General features: G+C 32.7%; 3 protein-coding genes across 11 annotated transcripts; all 3 read left to right on the top strand.

Moving 5' to 3' along the window:
- The first annotated feature begins 3122 nt into the window (after positions 1-3122).
- LOC114376812 (SPX and EXS domain-containing protein 1-like) lies at positions 3123-13036 on the top strand. 7 transcript variants are annotated; one of them, XM_028335097.1, is made up of 15 exons: positions 3123-3366; positions 3600-3741; positions 3864-3994; positions 4360-4398; positions 4536-4628; positions 4746-4862; positions 5485-5580; positions 6566-6679; positions 7354-7407; positions 7713-7760; positions 8110-8260; positions 9218-9383; positions 9618-9687; positions 10386-10689; positions 12497-13036. In XM_028335097.1, exons 2-14 carry the CDS (start codon positions 3663-3665, stop codon positions 10641-10643), a joined length of 1416 nt encoding a protein of 471 aa, XP_028190898.1. In that variant the 5' UTR covers positions 3123-3366; positions 3600-3662; the 3' UTR covers positions 10644-10689; positions 12497-13036. The 7 variants fall into 7 exon arrangements, with proteins under 7 accessions (XP_028190898.1, XP_028190896.1, XP_028190895.1 ...); XM_028335095.1 differs by lacking the exon at positions 12497-13036 and having other exon boundaries at positions 3123-3381; positions 10386-10824; XM_028335094.1 differs by lacking the exon at positions 12497-13036 and having other exon boundaries at positions 3123-3376; positions 10386-10824.
- LOC114376814 (cyclin-U1-1-like) lies at positions 11442-13032 on the top strand. The gene is made up of 2 exons (XM_028335100.1): positions 11442-12018; positions 12497-13032. The coding sequence occupies exons 1-2, from the start codon at positions 11597-11599 to the stop codon at positions 12771-12773; spliced, it is 699 nt and encodes a 232-aa protein (XP_028190901.1). The 5' UTR covers positions 11442-11596; the 3' UTR covers positions 12774-13032.
- A 1062-nt stretch (positions 13037-14098) lies between the features above and the next one.
- On the top strand, positions 14099-18503 carry LOC114377086 (peroxisome biogenesis protein 22-like). Of its 3 annotated transcripts, none has more exons than XM_028335477.1 (8): positions 14099-14426; positions 15003-15245; positions 15400-15447; positions 16506-16562; positions 16658-16759; positions 17304-17369; positions 17831-17932; positions 18084-18503. In XM_028335477.1, the coding sequence occupies exons 1-8, from the start codon at positions 14307-14309 to the stop codon at positions 18186-18188; spliced, it is 843 nt and encodes a 280-aa protein (XP_028191278.1). In that variant the 5' UTR covers positions 14099-14306; the 3' UTR covers positions 18189-18503. The 3 variants fall into 3 exon arrangements, with proteins under 3 accessions (XP_028191278.1, XP_028191280.1, XP_028191279.1); XM_028335479.1 differs by lacking the exon at positions 14099-14426 and adding an exon at positions 14468-14649; XM_028335478.1 differs by lacking the exon at positions 14099-14426 and adding an exon at positions 14685-14867.
- The last annotated feature ends 671 nt before the right edge of the window (positions 18504-19174 follow it).

Here is a 19174-nt window from a genome sequence, read left to right on the forward strand (position 1 = left end):
TAAATATATCATATATGTAACTGTAAGTAGGATCATGTTGAGTCACATAGTGTAATAGAGTGCGGAAGAGGTAAAGCTGGCCTCTGATGAACATGCCGTGCCCAATGGCTCCGCATATGATCATAGTGCAGCAGCTACTTATGGAAGGACACATTAATTCCATGATTGCTTTCTCTTGTTTATTAGTTTTGATTTTGACTAGCTAGGCTATAGCTTTCTCCAAGTTTACGCAATAGCATGTGTTATTATTATTATTATTATTATTTTGAAGTTAAACATTCATTATTAGATGAAAACATTGGCAGAAGAAGCCATTACATCAAGATCCACAAACGATTGGATTTGGGAGGGCACCTCCTCTATCCAAATCGAATCAAAGGAACTAAAAGCTAGCCTGGCAAGATTATGTGCAGCTTGGTTTGCTATCCTTTTGCAATATATGATCTAATCTAGGCAAATGAGAGTTCAACAAAAAGTGTTTACAATCCAACAAAATACCAGCAAGATATATACATTGCTGCATGTGTTATTTTTTTCTTTCAGATTTTACAATTTTTTTACTGCATTGGTCAAGTTAGCAAGATTAATATCTCAACTTAGATGCTACCACGACAACGTGAAATAAAAAGAAACGAGCTTTAGTTGGTTGTCGAATTTTAATTAGCTTAATTTAGTTTATTTTTTAAAACCAAATTTAGTTTGATTTTAAACAACACCAATTTAGCTTAATTTTTCTTCTAAAATTCAATCCTATTGAATATCGATGACCCTCCTTGATCATCCCCAGGGGCCGCATAATAAGCTAAACACAACAAATTACTATTTAGGGTGACGGTGAGTTACCAGTTTTTAGTTTTGAAATATAATTTTTAATCCAAAACCTGTTTGCGTAATTTTGTTATGAGTTTGTGATTTATTAGTTTTTAAAACACTTTTTTTTTATCATATTTACAAAAACAATAAAAAAAAAAGGTTTTAGGATTTGGGAGGTGAGTTTTAAACAAAAAGAAAAAAATTGGTGGTCTCTCTGTTTTTTACTTGATTCTTCACTATCGCGTGTTGTCACTCACCATTGTGAATTGCCTCTAACTCCCTCTCTCTTCTACTCATGGACCTTTTCTTTCATTCTACTCTCACCCAATGTCGTGTGTCTCTGTTTTGCCACTTGTCGTTCAAACACTCACGACTAGCCTCGTCGCAACAAGGAGCAGTGCCACGTTCCCTATTATGGCATAGCCTAGATTTGCCTTTGCGAGCGTCCTGCTCTTGCAAGCAAACCATGATCCGTTGGTGATGAAATCCAAGGTCTCACCCTTCTACTTGAATAGATTGAATCCTAGCTTGGCCTCATGGTGAAGTGTGTTGGTGGTTGGATCAACATAGATTACCTGAGTGTCGATTCTGATGCAGAGTCCAACGTCACTACAATCACTAGTGTGTCCCTTAAAACACTTGGAAATTGAACAAACAAAACAAAGGAACAAACACAAATTAGGTTGAAATTTGAGAAGTGAAAATGATGAAACAAAAATAAGGGATAGATCCAATGTTATTTTCTTGACCCTTATCTTTTGTTGATTCAAGTAAACCAATTCAAGTTTGTGTATTATGACCAATGCTGAATCAAAATTTTGAAGCTAAAACTCAACACTAAACTAAAACTAGGTTTAGTTTTTAATAATTTTAAAATTAAAAACAAAAAACCATCCGGGCCTAACTTAATTGGTTCTTATTTTAAAATCATAAATATCTTATTGTATTTAAATGATTTAATTATTAATGTTAAATGAAATTTAAATAAGACATTTATAACTAATTTCGTTTATAAACTTTATATCCTATATCTAAATCATAAAATTAAAATTAAATTTTAAATTTTACTTTTTACATCTTAATTCTTCACAACATTTTTTTTATTAAAAAAAAGTAAATTAGGGAAAAAAAATCCTCTGCGAGACTAAAGAATACAGTAAGAATTTATAGAAAGCGGAAGATTAAACTAATTTAATTCTTCACAACATAAATTTTATAGTTTAAAAGAGGGTAAATTATAATTCTCGCTCTAGTAATATTTCAAATTCATATTTTGGTTTACTTAATTTTTAATTATAATTTTTAGTTCTCTTAGTTTTATAAATTATCGATGATTGTTAAAGATATTAAATTAATTATAAATTAAATAAAATTATCAATAACTAAAAAACTTTAATAAAATAATTATTAATCCTGATGTTATTATTGGTGAAATTAAATGTGATAATGAAGATGAAAAATGTGTTTGTGGCAAAAAGGAAGAATATAGTGTTGTTGTGAAGAATTGAGATTATTCATAGTTTTTTTGAATTTTAATGATTTTTAGTTTTAATCAATTGAAAATTAACTTAATGACTCAATTAATTAAAAAGATCAAAATCATCGATTTATAGAATTAGAAGAATTAAATATTACAATTAAAATTAGGATACTTAAAATCATGAATTTAAAAAATTAGACTGATTAAAATTGTAATTTAACTATTAAAAAATTAGAATTTTATTTTTATGTCTTAATTGTTTGCAACATAAAATTATAATTTTGAATATTTTTAATTTTTATGGAATTGAAATTCAAATTAAAACTTTAATTATGCTTTTAATTCCGTCATTCAAACACATTTTTATCTCATTCTAAAAAATAAAGATTGAAATTTATTACGAAAATCTAAATTAGATTAATTTCATTAAATATAGATATTTGGAATAGAGTCTAAGGAAAACATTTTTTTTCTTTTTATTTACCAAATAATTAATTATTTTTTTACACATTAAATGAGTACTTTTACAGTTATTTATGTAAAATTTATTAAAAAAATAAAGATAATATTAAATAGTTTAATTATTAAAATAAATATTCTATTTTATTATATAAAAAATTAAGGATTTTTTTTATTGAAGTGGAAAAATTAAGGATTTTAAACCTTGAAAATGAAAAAATTATGGAATATATTTAGTTAATAAAAAAATAATAACTTTTAAAATTATTTTTATGCAGGTTTTAAATTTTTAAAATATTTATTCAAGCAAAAGATTTAAAATTTATAATATAAGAAAGAATTGATACTAAGGATGATTAAGACAGAGTAGAATCTTTCTTCACAAAATTAAGCATAATTATTAGTATCAAACTTCAGAAAATTTGCAACAGGGATCCTCTTCCGTGACGGTTCAAATATTACGCGTTTGTTCAATCGATGTCTTTGGTTGTTCTTTCGCAATCTTAACCCTTTTCCGCCATGCGAGCGACACAACCACACGCCAATAATCGCACAACACAAATCAATTCAGCCTCCAATTAACGCCTCCTTTTGATTCGGCTTGGCTCGGCTCGGTTCGATTCTGTTCGGTTTTCCACTTCTCTGAATCCGCATTTTCATGCTCAATTTGCGATTTCTGAAATTAAACAATGTAGCTCGTGCATGAATCTGGCAAATAAACCTGTGTTAACTTAGGCTATGCTTTGTGTGGTTACTAACTAGTAACGAGTATTGATTTCTTTAATTAATTCAATTTGGTAAAGTACACAAATCAATTAATTAATTTTCAGATTTTGTATGTTGACAGGTTGTTAGAGTAATTGGAGGAGGGGGTACAAATACAAGAGCGTAATTGTTTGTGCTTTCATCTATGTTTGGGGGTGTTAACGCTCCTGCTAATAGTCCACACCTACGCAAGTCTGGGAGTAGACCTGTTGTTTATGATCTTGGTAACTTCATTTATAAGTGTCCCTTAACCGAATCTGTTGCTAATTTTTTAAGTTCCTCCTTATGTTGGTTTGGTGTTATTTCAATATACCATTCAACTTCTAGTTTTGTGCTGTGTGCCCAGATGAACATGAGGTGGAAAATGGCATCGAGGAGGGTTTATTGCATCCCGTAGAGGCAGATGATTCAAAGGGTGGTACGCCCGTGAGTGCTGCTGCAATGATGCCATCGCCCATTTTGTTGTGGAGATTCAAGGTTTTTTTGCATTGCTTTACCTTTTAGAAAGTGTTAGGAACTTTGCTTTAGTTTTAAAATTTAAAATGATAATGTATTTCATGCTTTCATTTCAATAAATGCAAAATTTGTTCTGACTTGATGATGGAATGTAATGTTTCTTTCATTCTGGTGGAGCTGCTTTCTATTTGATTCTGTTGGGGAGAAAAATGTGGTTAATTTACATTATTTATTTGAGTACAGACGATGACATTTGTTTAACTTATTTCTGAGTTTCATAATGAGCAGTAATATGATGTTGACCCAATCGTGTGCCTCCTGCTGTTTTTATTTTCTTTTTCCTTTTACTTTCTTTCTTCAAGAATCTAATTGAGATGGATGTCTAGGTACTATTGTTCTTCATTTGGGGCTTCATCTGTTGCAAGGTCAGTAATATTTTCTCCCTACAATGTTTCTACTCAACTTCTGTGTGTGGTGAGGTGTGAGATTGAGATAGTGGGCCCTGCCCTCAAGGATTTCATCATATTTCCACAATCTTATTTGCCATGTTGGAATATTGCAGGTTGGATGGGATTCTGTCATGAGAATGAGTGCAGACAAGCGGGATTTGTTCCTTTATGAAGCATTTTTGTATTTTAATCCTCTTCTTCTAGCGGTTAGCTCCTCCCTTCTTACGGTGTGCACATTTTCATGTCACTGTGTGGATGCATGGGTCCATCCGTTTGCATCCACTTTTGTTATCATTGTGTTTTATCTCTTTTTTATATTTCAGGCTTTGATGGTTTGGCTGTGGGGAATCAACTTATGGTTTTTTGCTCAAGGTGGAGTCAATTATGCAAAAATATTTGATCTTGATCAAAGTCATCTGACTCATAGAGAAATATGGAAGGTATCAACTCACCACTTTGACTTATCTCTTGTTTGGCACATAAAATCCGCTTTTGCCAGATCCGAGGGGCATAAAAATGGTAGTGTCATGACTTGGGAACAAGAGTAGAACAACCATTTTTATTCCAATATTTTGGTTTGCTCAAGAATGGACTTGTACTTTCATTCTTGTCCAGTTGCCTATGCTGTTTTCATGCTTAGTACATGAAATAAGCATTGAATGGAATCTTAAGTATAATTTATAACTTTATTACTAGTATAGATAAATAAGGAAAGAAAACAAAAATGAATTAATCCAGTTTGCAAAGTATGACAATTTTGACATTTCTGGGAGGGAATGGGGAATTCCCTATGGGATCAATCAAGGTGTATAATGTAATCATTATTCCATTTTTTTTTTTTGCCAAACTAAGGAGCCCCCATTCCTGTGGAATGATCAATCTGTGCTCTAATTATGCTCTGAATAATTATGTTTTTATTACCCTATAATCTTTGTGTTAGTTTGGGTGCTTTTTTCCTTCTTCAATTACTGTTATTATATTGCTAAATTGGGAAGTCTCCATGGCTTGTCAGTTGTCTCAAATGATTGACTGAAGTATTTTTTTTTCTGTTGATTACTGCAGTGTGCTACATGGATGACAATTATTGTTCCAACCAGTATGACAGCATATATTTATCTTTATTCTCATGGAGAAGTCTCATATGCTGCATCACAACCAGTGTAATAGATGCATCCACTCTTATTAGTTATTATTCTTGTTTGCTTGGCTATCACTCTTTTGAATTTGAGTTCATGTTTGGTGACGCTTATATTTTAAGAAATAATTTTTCAATAGCTTTCTCAGAAATCTAGCAAAATATTCAAAAAAAAAAAAGTTTTAAAATAAGCTGAACCAAACATGCACTTTGTAATGTAATATTTTCATTTTTTAATAATGTTTTATTTGATTGCAAATTTTTTTATGCCTTTGATTAAAGAATTAGTTTTTGATGAACCAATCTAAGGGAACCTGCAGATTGGCTGCAAAATATCTTTAGCAAAATGAGTACTGCTCATGTTACTGGGATGCTGTTGCAACAATGCTCTGCATATGGTTTGTTCAATCATTTATTGAGATGGTAATGTCATTAGACTGGGATGGATACCATAGTTTAGTGAAGAGAAAGAGACACGGAGAAGTTATTATGTAGCAATGGCATCATGTGATCCATGTAGCTGACACCTCCTAGTGGGATAAAGCTTTTTTGTTGTTGTATTCATTATGTTGCACGTAAAAAGATCTACAACTAGGATAGAGTTTATTGCTGATCATGGTATTAATAGCTCCATTACATTTCTTTCTTTTTCTTGTGGCGGAGGGCAGGAAGGGAGGAATTTACTGTAATTTTTTTAGCATCACATAGGATTTTTTGGTTTTAATATGTGGTTACTTAACAATTTCTCTGTTAAAATTCAATATTGGTAGATAGGTAGTTTGTGCTTGTTTGAATCAGCCAAGCTGTCTGGTCTCAAAATGTAAATAAGATATTTACATCATAGCAAGTTATACTTATTTATATCACCAATGAAAAGCATACTTGTAAATACATACTTTTATTCATTGCTCTATATATGGTTGATGAACATTTACTTCTATTTTACGTTTGCTTTTTTATCTTGTTGGGATTTTTTTTTTAATTTTTTTTTGTTGCACTATTCTGCAGGTGCTCTTATATACTGCTGCTGTAATGGTTTTGATATTCCCCTTTGATATCTTTTATTTTTCATCTAGATATTTCTTCTTAAGGACTCTCTGGCGAATAGTTTTCCCATTACAGGCAAGTTTACTTTTATTTTGATGTATTGTGTTAGTAAACTCTTATGGTATTACTCTAGAAATAGTTGACACTGTTTTAGCATCTGGCTTATATTTATGCTATGCATAACCAGGCAGATATATAAGCTTCGAAATAGAATATGTAACTTATTCCCTTGCTTCTCTACATTCAGTTTTCATAAAAGTTACAGAAGTATTCATGCAACTCCCCTCCCTTTGGTAGTCATTAAAAGAACCAGCAACCAGTGTTAGTGCATTAGATGAGATCCTCACATATTGTTCCAAGTGTAATGAAGTGAGAAGAAAAGCTGGCAAGACTGTGCATCATAAATAATAAGTCATTTAAAACAATTAATAGGTTCATCCATCAATGACATTGTCAGTGTACACAACATATACTATTATGCGCACAAGTAAAACCCTTGAAGAGGCATCGTGTTGAACCTTCCTTCAGGATATATATGTGAGAACTATTGCAGTGTCAAACTTTGATGCTTAGAAGAGAATTATTCTTTTTCTTTATTGATTCAGTTTCTCAAGACTTGATATTTAAGCCTAAAAAACCTTGTCCTTGCTTTACTCTGTCCCTTGTGAATTGATGCTTTTAGTATCCAGTTGGAATTTGGAACTATGCTTGAATATGATGTAACATTTTTCTATTTTTCATTAAAACAGGCGATATCATTCACAGATTTTTTCTTGGCTGATATCTTAACTTCCATGGCTAAGGTCTGGTTCCTTTTCTATATTATCTTTCTATTAGAAAAGTCTTTGTCCTCCTCTTCCATGTTAATCTTTATTATTAAATATGAATTTCTATTTACTAAGTTTTGTAGCCTAGATATATGTTTATTTAGAGATCTGAAGCTATATACTTTTGCCTGCATTTACTAATGCTTGTTATTATGGATACTGAGGTCCAACACTGACACAATCTGAGAGTTTAGAATTGACATAACCTGTTGATCTAAATTTATTTTGTTTCTAGTAATGCATTACCGTTTTATTTTGATTATGGTTGAAATTTTATGCAGGTCTTTTCTGATTTGGAGCGTTCAGTATGTAGAATGGTCCATCGACAGGTTTGATTCTGTAAATTGCTTTTAATGTCTTCTACTGTTGGTTTGAGAGATTATATTTACATTTTATTTTAGTAACTAGACTATCCTATTCTGATTATGACAGAACTTGATCAAGTTCAAGTGTATGATGAATTCCTTTTTGTTTAGCATTGGGATCATGGAACAAGTTTTCTTGATTCCATTTAAAATATTTCAAGATCTAAATCAGTTCTTCTGATTTTCTAGTATTGAGATTTGTAACTTAATTACAGTTTTGATGGTACAGACTGTTCTCTGTTCCCATGTAACTTAATTACTGCGGATGCTTCTTTTCTCAACTTAGGGGATGCATTTTTTAAATTTTTTGTAGGTTGCCACAATTGCTTGGTTGGAAGCTGATTCTGTTTGTGGCAGCCACTCTGTTGCAATCCCTTTGGTTCTTGTTTTGCCTTATCTTTTCCGCTTAAACCAATGTCTCCGGCAGTACAAAGATACTGGAGAGAAAACTACTCTTCTGAATGGTAAGAACTCTGTCTGTCTTGATCTAAGTAATGCACTTTTTTTTAGAACTTGTATTAGTAGTGATCTAAAATTTTGCAAGTTTATGAAATTGATATATGGAGTTTATCCAGTGCATGTTTCTGTCGATTTTGCATGCTTTGCTTTAAAGTGTTTATGACTCTATTTATTATTACCATTACTATATAGTATAACTTAAATGCAATGTCACTATGTCAGCTTTCCTGAGCATATTATTTTTGAAATTTTCTTAATATATTGTTTCAATTATTTCTAATATCTCCTTGTTTTGTATCATTGAAATGTGATGTTATATATGTTTTAAGCTAATAACAACTTGCCAGGTGAAATTAGGACATTTTTGCCTTGATTGGAATGGCCTTTTGCACATGATATAGTTTTTCAACTGTCCTTTAAAGATCTTTAAGCTTGTTTTGTTTGAACCAAATATGATGTATTGATTCTCATAATTGATTATAGGTTGTTGCTTGTAACTAAATATGAAACAGGACATTTTTGCTGATTTTTCATGATGTGACTGGATATAGAATTTGTAATGATTTTTGGAAATTGTACTATTCCTATCATAAAAAAAGAAACAAGAAGGAAGCATGAAAATTCATGTTAAGGACCAACTACTCTCAGTATTTTGCTTCGTTTTTTGTGCTGTTTGTGAGAGAAAATTTTAGGACTTCTCGTCATTACATGATTATATTTTATAATTCAATTTTCATGATTTTCTATGGTATTGGGGATGCAATTATGTTAAAAAAAATTGAGAAGTCGTGTTTAATTTTTAGGCTGATTTTGTTTATAATCTTTCTGCTGTTTGTATGTTAACTGCTGGTTTTACATTTGAAGATTAAATTCTTTAATCATTAATGAACGGCTGATCACGTTTTTCAAACAGATGTTTTATTGCTTTGAACTGATGTTCATTCTTTTGGTTATGGTTTCAGCTTTGAAATATTCGACCGCAATGCCTGTGATTTTTCTTTCTGCCCTTAAATATCACGTCTTCACTGAGAGGTGGACAAACTTTTATAGGCCTCTCTGGCTTCTGGCAGGTGTTGTAAACTCATCATACTCCTTCTACTGGGATGTGAATCAAGATTGGGACCTAAGGTATGCCCAATGTTTGTCCTAACATGCACTTTTAATAGTATCTTTTGAGCTAAGCTTCTGTCTAACTGTAGAGATGTAGATTCTACTGTTAGTAATGTTTTTATATCTTAGCCAGACACCTTTAGAAATGGAAGAAATTATTATTATTTCCAGAAGTGAGGCTAGTATTTTTTTTGGATCTGATGAGTGTCATATGACATATTATGATATGATTATTGCTTTCTTTTTTGCCAGTGGCTTCACTCGAATATTCAAGTTTAACAAGCCACATCTGTTCTCACATATGTTACACGGAAGGAGATGGGTAAGTTTTGTTATATGAGAATAGCTTGTGTTCAGTAGCTTTTTTTCCTTTGGAATTTATCATTCATATTGATTTTTCAAGGTAAAACAGTTGGAATGGAATTGTAAAAATGGCTTTAAAGAGATCAAAATATAAACATTTCTCATTTGTGGGACTTGGGGTTATCAAGAAAAGTTAGTTTGTGTGTGTGTGGAGGTCAAGTATAAATAATATAAAACATAAATGTAAGAAGATAAAAATGATTTTGCAATTTTAATTTTTTTAAATAGGCCATGGATTCCTCTATCAATGAGGAGCCAATAAACCATCCGTTATTATAACTCTATCAAAATGGTGTAACGCGGTTGAAATAAGGTTGCGGAATCAGAATTCAATAGAAATAAACAAATCAAAAAGCATTGGGCGAGAACCAAAACCCCCTGTGTTGGGTTTATACTAAGACTGATTTTCCTCATTTTTCCCAATAAGTTGATGGCATTACACCATTTTGATACTTCGAATAAACTAGAATACATATAGGATACACCGGTGCTAACTCTTCATATGCATATAACCTTATTAATGTGGTTCTAAGTTCTAACTGGTTAGCTGAATTTGTGAAAACCCTCATGGTGAAAAAAGAAAATAGCAGTGGATAACTGAAATAAATGAACAGATTGTTTTCTAAGTGTGATAAAGTGGTTTTTATATGCCTACAGGTTTACTTTTGGGTGATTGGAAGCAATTTGGTTTTGCGTTGCACGTGGACATATAAGCTGTCTGCCCATCTTCGTCATAATTACCTCACGGTGTTCTTCATTGCTGCTTTGGAGATTTTCCGCCGCTTCCAGTGGATATTTTTCCGTGTTGAAAATGAGTGGAACAAGATGAATTCCAAATCACACTCTCATCTCTTGGTCAATGAGATCTCAAACGATGAAGAGAAATTACTTCATTCCATTAACTACAGTGTATAGGCTAGATAACAGTATGATGCCTAATGCTTTGGCAGTATCATACAAGGTATATTTCTAATATTTTGACGATAGGGGATTTCCATTCCTTTTTATGATTCCATTGGCTTGGCTACCCGTCAGTATTAAATGTCATTCTTTATTCACACACACACACAAATTTTTATTCTTACCGTTCTCTTCAGCATATCTTGTTCCATTCTATTGCAATTTAATCATGTATAGCATCAAGCCATCTAGTTAATAGCATCGTTTATATATGGACCAGTTGGATCCATGATATCTCGAGTGTTCATTATGGTGAAAAAGAAAATCTATCGTAAAACTGAAACAAGCCTTAAATATATTATTATTATTATTATTATTATTATTATTATTATTATTCCTAGTCCTCTGGATTGAAAGTTAGCTGCATCATGCATCCGTTACCAACTCTACAAGCCAACATTAGCAAAACATGATTTTGCCCGTGCCCTTGGCCAGTAGCTATCATTTTACTATTATGAAGTAGCTGAAGTAAACACTATTCAGTCACTGGTTAGACATTTATGCTTCCAAAAGTTCCTTCATAAGGGCCAAGTATTTGTGGTGTACGAAAATAGACCTCCGGTTTTGTTAACACATGAACCAACCGAGCAAAGTTTATGTTGCCAGACTGTATTCTCGTGCATGGCTTGTTTTTTTCATAAGACACTACACAAGGGTGGGGACCTCTGATGAAGAATATTAGTGGCTTGAGATTTACAAGGAAAAAGGATTCTAAACTTTCAATCGCAATCTTAAAACTTAGTCTGTGGTAGAGTCACACACGTCAGCAATACAGTGAGTGGTTCCTCCAAACTAGATAACAAGCACAGTTGCAGTTAACACCTGCTTAGTCTTTAACCACTCAAATACCACAGCATGAGCATATGCAAGCATTAACTCCCTCTGGTGAAACCACCAAGATGGCGTAAATGTTAACAGCAGGTGAGTACAGCAACCACAGCTGGCCGCTGCAGCCAGAAACAAGCCTGACCGAGCTGAACTTGCCCAGAGTGCTCTGCATTCTCTCTTCCATGTTAGAGAAGCTGGTGGCTCGCAATGAAAAGCTCGTTGATATCCTGAGCCAGCAGCTAGATGGACTGAACTGTGGCTCAGTAAGACTTGGGAACAGCTTGAATACATTTCATGGCGTAAGAGCACCAAGCATAAGCATACCTAAGTACTTGGAGAGGATATACAAGTACACTAATTGTAGCCCCTCGTGTTTTGTGGTTGGCTATGTGTATATAGACAGGTTAACACATAGGCACCCTGATTCTCTTGTCACGTCCTTGAATGTGCACAGATTGCTAGTTACCAGTGTCATGGTGGCTTCCAAGATGCTTGATGATGAGTGAGTCGCTGCCCCATTTCTCTCTAGTGACATATTTGGTTATGGTCATACAGTCTCCATGGGCTAATTTAATAGAACCATTTCAAAGTGTCATTTATGTTATGTAAGGTTTTAAATTGCGGTCACGGTTGTTGTTTCTTCGCAATTTTTGATGTTGCGAGAAGTTACCACTACAACAAATATTGTGGTCATGTTGTGGTTGCAGACACTTTAAAAATCTTGTAGTTGCAGCCAAAATCGCGATCACAGACCGTCTTAATTACAAAACCTTGATGTTATGCATGCTACTTAAATTGTGGTGACACAACTAAATGAAGTGAAGATGGGTTTTAGGTTTTAACTAATTTTACTTCTCCTATTATGTACATCTTATAGCTTACACTTTTAAGAATCCTTCAATTAAACTGTAGCTTTATTGTCTTTATTGTGGTTATCTTGTCTATTCTCGTGCTTTATTCTTTGCTTTTCTTCGCTGTAGACATTACAACAACGCCGTATATGCTCGAGTAGGAGGAGTAAGCAATACTGAATTGAACAAGCTTGAGTTAGAGTTACTCTTTCTGTTGGATTTTAGAGTTATGGTAAGCTCTCGGGTATTTGAGAGCTACTGTTTTCACTTAGAAAAAGAGATGGTTATCAATGGCACAGGCATGAAGATTGAAAGGGCATTAACACCAAAGGCTATGGATGACTTAGAGACTGAAATATCCGTTGAAGATAAACAAAGCCCTTCCCCACCTCAAATTGTAGACTAACACGATCAGTGGTTGGTTCTGGTCAATTTTTGGGTCCCATGCCCCTCCTTAGTCCTTCCCTTGCTCTTCACGGCGTGGTAATAATTGGATCATTCATGGGCCAGTTTCGTTTCTTGTATTTCACGTCAATGTCAAAGCTTGTGATATTGCCTTTTGCCTCCTGCAAAAATAAAGTACGAGGCTGAGTTATTATATGATTCACACGAACTGTATTAATTTGGCTTTGATGACAAAATACAGTTATATTAGTTTTTCTTCCCTTATTTAGTTTTTTTGAAAGAAAGTTCATTATTCTTGGAAAGTTTTTTAATTCATTTTTATCTTTGAACCTCTGTCCAGTTCAGTTGCTCTTGATTTACACGGTTGAAACCTTACTTTGTATGTGACCAAATTAGGTAGGGGTAGTTAAGAATATATGACATGTTCCAATGTTTTTACAATTGGACTTTTTTTTTTAATTAGTAAAAAAAGGATGTTGAATTGTTGAAAAAAAAAAAGATTTTGAAGTTGAATTTGACTTGAATTAGAAATTCAAATATCAACCTTAATTTATCGCATGAACGAGTACTAAACTAAAAATATTTATTCAAATATTATAAATTAGAACATATAATTTGAAAAGTGAAACTCTCCATAGAGCTGACAATTTGTGTCTAACCTAATGACTCAGCCCAAACATCCTGTAATTAAGGTTGAGTTATTGGGCTTTCAAAAATAAGGCCTAAAGAAATTGGACCTGTTTAACCTGGCCTCATTAATCATTTTATTTTTTTAAAACCTATATATATCTCCTAGAATTTTATTTATTAATCATATTTATTTATTTTTGTTTATTATTAAGTAGGGTTCATTACCTGTCGGTCTTGAATTAGGCTAGATCGGGCCATTAAATTCATCTTATAATAGCTTAGTTTTGCATGGAAAGGAAAAAATATATTATGAGTTATCATGTGTATCATGTGCTTAATATTTTTTGTTTTTCGTATAAGATCATATATTACTGGAAAAAGTTTACAAAAACTCGTAACTTTTTTTACATTATTTTTATCAAAAGAAACTCCTTTTTAACTTTTAAGACATTTTCTTTAAGAAAATATTTTTAAGACATGAATTTTCATAGTCTCAGAAATCATTTAAAAAAAATGTTATTACAAAAATCAACCTACACATCATTATGTAATAAATTGCATTTAGTGAGAATTTAAAACTCTAGTCCATGTTAATTAAATTCGATTTTTAAGTACATTCCAAGAAATTCCACCATATCCTAAAAAAAATAAAAAATTACACCACCAAATTTGGTAAATTGACCAAACCCAAAACATCGTAACGTTAAATTGCATTTTTGGAGCAAATCTGTAAGGTCTGAACGGCAGCTTATAGCGGTCGTTGACGGCAAAGAGAGACACAAACGTAATCTGTGAGTTTGGAACATTGATTCGTTGTTTCCTCTGCAAAATCAAATCCTCATTGTGATTGTTGATGAACAATTGAAGTATCCCTCCGATTTGAAGATTCCGGTGACGGCGAGCCATGGCCACCGGCGGCGACGGTGACACTTCCAAACAAGAGCTCTTCCAGCTCATCAAACGCTTCGGAGCTTATGTCACTTTCAAGATCTCCAATCTCTTCCCTCTCTCTCTCCACAACCTCGTATTTCTATTCTCTCCTCTTTCTCTCTCTATGGCTTCCTTGCTTTAATCGCAATTTTACTCTTTTTTTTAATCGGCCGATCATTCGATTGGATCTGATTTCATATTAAAATCTTATCTTTTTGCTAATTGTCGCTTTCCCAATTCGTAATTATCTGAAGTTTGGATTTGGGTGCTTTCTTTGCCCCTTTATCGTTGATTGAATGGTTTTGATCCGGGACTGTGTAATCCTCAATTCTAACTCTGAAAGTTTATTTTTTGGTGATAACACTCAACTGGGTCTTTTTTTTACACCTCGTTAATTTATTGTTGGGTGTGGGTAGAAAGGGTTAGTTTTTATGTTGTCAAAATGAAAAAACAGTTTCCTAGGATGCATGGTAATAGGTTTCGTTAAAATTGGTAGTTTGGGTGCTTAAACATGAAGCAAAGTACTATTGGGAAGGTAAAAATAGTGATTAGTGACTAGTAACTGATGCTACGTATATATTTTTAGTGAAACTGTATCGTATAAATGATCAAAGTATTGTTTTGAGCTTGTCTCTTTCAATGATCTTAGAAATGGTATTCTTGGTATTAGGATTTACGCTCTATCGGGGCAGTTGCTGGTCTTGCTGTTGCAATTGTTTTCACATGGAGGCTCTTGAGATCTCCTTCTGGGTCTCAACGGAGGCAACAGAAACGGCAAGGTCCTTCATCTAGTAATCCTGGAGTCGGTACAAATTCAAATTCAAATGCGTCGGTGGTTCCTTCGGATGCTTGTTCACCCTCAGATGATTCAAGGGCGCAAAATGTTGTTGATGAGTTCTTTCAGCCAGTCAAGGTAAAATATTTTTATCGCTTTCCTTTGCTTGATGCTTTGGAGTTAAAACAATGCATGAATGCTTTTGGATTTAATGTAAGACAAGTTAGGATGAATTTGATAGCTTTGTGTGTGATTGGCAATTCTAAGCTTGCTTTTTCTTTAACTTTTTCAGCCAACCTTGGGGCAGATAGTTAGGCAGAAGTTGAGTGAAGGAAGAAAGGTAATGGAATGTATTCTTTCTGGTACTCTAGTGGAATAATGATATATGTTCCATGCACAGTTTGTTGTTGTTATGGTCTTATTGAAATTAATGTCTCTTTTGATCATAAGAAATCTGTATCTTGGATGATCACATTAGATCATAATGTACTGAAAGTTAAATTAATATGCCATAGCTTTATAGATTAGATTTGCATGACATTTACACATGTCGGGCAATCACATTTTAAAGTTCCGAGTCTGAATGAAAATGGTTTTTGAAGATTGATCTAAAGCTTCTTTTTTCTTTTTTCTTTTTTAATTTTATTGCTATCTATTCTTTGCATAAACTTATCACAGACTGAATAATTCGATGAAGTCAAGTGCTTTAGCCATTGTTATTAAGTGCCCCCTGTCAGTTCCTGAACCCCTTCATTGAGAATCAAATGACTGCAATTATTTTGTGTGATTTGAATAAGGAGTTCTCATTCTCAATATGCAGCCTCTATTGATGTTGATAGAATGAGCAGTGCTACTTATCATCAGCAACAGTCTTTCAAATTTTAATTTTAATTTTGAAGTTCGGCGCTTGATGATAACCTCCTTACTAAGTGGACAAACTTGAAACTTGACACTTGAAATAAGTAGTTATTAAATTAGTAATTAAAATTAAATTAATCTAAAATTTAAGGTTGTAAATAAAACTATTTTCACATACAAGGTATTTTTGTGTTTACTTTCACGTTCAAATTTAGTGCTTTTTTGTTTTTTGTTATTTTTTTTGTCTATCTTGATAGATGGTGCTGATACTATTGTTCTTCTTCTTATGGTAAACCTGAATAAGAAATCTTATGAACCTTCTTTGAGCAACATAATTGGTTATAACTAGATTGAGAGTTGAAACTTTTGATTACATGAGGAGCATTTTTGTTACTAGTTTGTGTTGTTGTTGTTGTTTTTTTTTTTTTTGAAAGGCTTGCTACTAGTTTGTGTTGTTGGTCATTAGTCATTGCATGCTGATAATGGCATATGGATAATGTTTCCTAACTGTTATGGCCAATGTGTGTATGTACTATGTAGGTAACTTGTCGCCTTCTTGGAGTGATCCTTGAGGAAAGTAGTCCAGAGGAGCTGCAGGTGGTGAAATTGTCCTTTTTTTATACTTCTATTTTGTGACATCAATGCAGACTTGCAGAGAAATATATAAATGTGGTTCATTCTGTTCTTGGCAGAAACAAGCTACTGTGAGGTCCTCTGTGCTAGAAGTACTATTGGAAGTAACAAAATTTTGTGATTTATATCTCATGGAACGAGTTCTGGATGATGAAAGCGAGGTGTGTCACTCATTTTGTCTTATCTGACGAACTTAATGGAATTAATTAACAATACTTCTCATTTTATGCTGGCAATCTTCCTACTTTGTCAAAATGTTCTTTACAATCAAATGATTCTATAAATATGAACAAGTTATTGTATAGTTGCTTGAATCAAAAACTCACCCTAGCATGTGAAACTTTAATGGTCATCATTAGTGCTTTTCCAACACACTGTTATTCATTTTAGTCCCTATCAATGTTGTGGAAAAGGCTAAAGTGAATGAAGTTTACAAAGTTTGGGGCCAAAATGAGGATTTTGTGAAGTCAGGTGCTAAAGTGACTAATTCTTACGATTTCAGAAACTAAAGTGGGGGTTTAGGTTTACTCTTGTTTACATCATGGTTATATTAATTTGAACTAGTTGAGATAGTATATATCTTAAAGATGTTAGTATAAGGTACACACTAAAATTTCTCCTAGGTCTAATACTCTCTTGCTTCCTCGTTGTAGTATGTCATATTGCTGAAATGCTTGCTCATTATATATGGACTATTTTTTGCAGAAAAGAGTTCTTGTAGCATTGGAAGAAGCAGGGGTATTCACTTCAGGTGGTCTGGTCAAGGACAAGGTATGTGGATGTTCATAAAACAATTACACTTCTTTTTCTTTGTAGAACTTAACAAGTATTTTCCGTTGCGTGAACATCCTTCCGTATGCAATACACATTTTGATGGACGATATGATGGGAGTATCTATTCCATTTTTTATTCAAAATTTAACATTATCTATGATGACAGACATCTTGATCTGAGATGTTCTGAGGGACATCCATGCTAATTTAAGAGTGCACCAAGAGAGAGAATCTTTAAGAAAACGTTTTCTGTTTTCATTTTCAAATTTTTTGATTTGGAAAATATGTTTAGTTTGACCTTTTATTTTCTGTTTTCAGAAAATGAAAATATTGGAAATATGTTTAATTTAACCATTTTCAATGAAAGTTCATGAAATATTTTTTTATATGAAATTTAAAACAAATTTTGAATAATAACCTTTTTGTACTCTATTTTGATCTGTGGTACCTATATGCAGGTTCTGTTCTGCAGCACAGAGAATGGGCGGTCATCGTTTGTTCGGCAATTGGAACCTGATTGGCATATTGATTCAAATCCTGAAATTGTCACTCAGTTGGCTGTATGTTTCTATATATCTCAGTTTCATCCATCAATTCAAATTCATGCTCTGATACAATATAGTTATATTGTTACTGTTGTTGTTGTTGAGGCTATAAGATCACTATGCTTTATTTGTTCTTCTAACGATTTAACAACGGATCATATTGCAGAGGTTTATCAAGTATCAACTTCATGTATCTCCTTACAAAACTGAAAGAACTGCTGCAAATGTGTTCAGTGCTCCATCTCTGGAACAGTTCTTTGGATCCATATGAAACTAAAACCACTACAAATCAGATGTTATTCATAAATATCTCCTAGTTTATTTCTATGTGCATCTTGGTTTCCACATTCACCATATGTTTTTTTCCAGCTTTTCTAGATGTATGAGAACAAGGTTAGATTTTTTTTGAAGTTTTAAGGTTCTCACTCTAGGTAGGTGAAAGACCTTATGTGTATGATGCTTTGAAGAAGTTTTACTATTTTCTTTTTTCTTCTTTGTTTTGAAATTTGTGCATTACATTGTATCCCATCCAGACATTTTAAACTGGCAAGGTGACAATTTTTATTAGATGTTTGTTTTTTGATCATGTTTCATTACGTTATACCATCATGATTCATGAATAATGTTAGTGACCGTCCTCCAAATGTCAAGTGGCTATGAAAGAAGTTTATTGATTCTTGATTGTACACTTCTTTGGTTACAACTTCTATGCAGGTAAACAATTGCATGTAGTTAAGTTACCCAAAAACTAAACATTGGAACATGTCATAGATTCGTAAACATTTTTTCCCAAAAAAAAAAAAACTTTTATGCATGCAGTTAAGTTACCCAAAAACTCAACAAATTTACTTTAATTTAAAGTAGAAGAGGGTTACATGACATATAAAATCGATGGCATTAACTTGGAGAAAAAATGTTAATAATTTCACTTTGGTTTAAATAGAAAGTTAAGTGAAGAAAAGAGTTAAGAAAGTATGAAACTAGAGGATATAAATTATAATTTACTCACAATTTAACTAATAACTTTTTTCATACACAAATCTTGTCTTGGGAAGCCAAAAAAGTATCGTTTATAATGTTTCAGAATTTAATTCAAGATGGTGATTGTGTTAAAATTGTTATCAAGAAATAAAAAAAGTTTGAAGTAAAAATAAAATAAAATTGGACTGGTTTGATATTAATCTCAATAAGATCAAGTTGAAAATAAATTTCTCTAACTTTTACTTTTTATCCTCGTACAATTTAATTTGGTCTTCA

This window comes from Glycine soja, chromosome 11 (assembly GCF_004193775.1).
Source record: "Glycine soja cultivar W05 chromosome 11, ASM419377v2, whole genome shotgun sequence".
NCBI lineage: Eukaryota > Viridiplantae > Streptophyta > Magnoliopsida > Fabales > Fabaceae > Glycine > Glycine soja.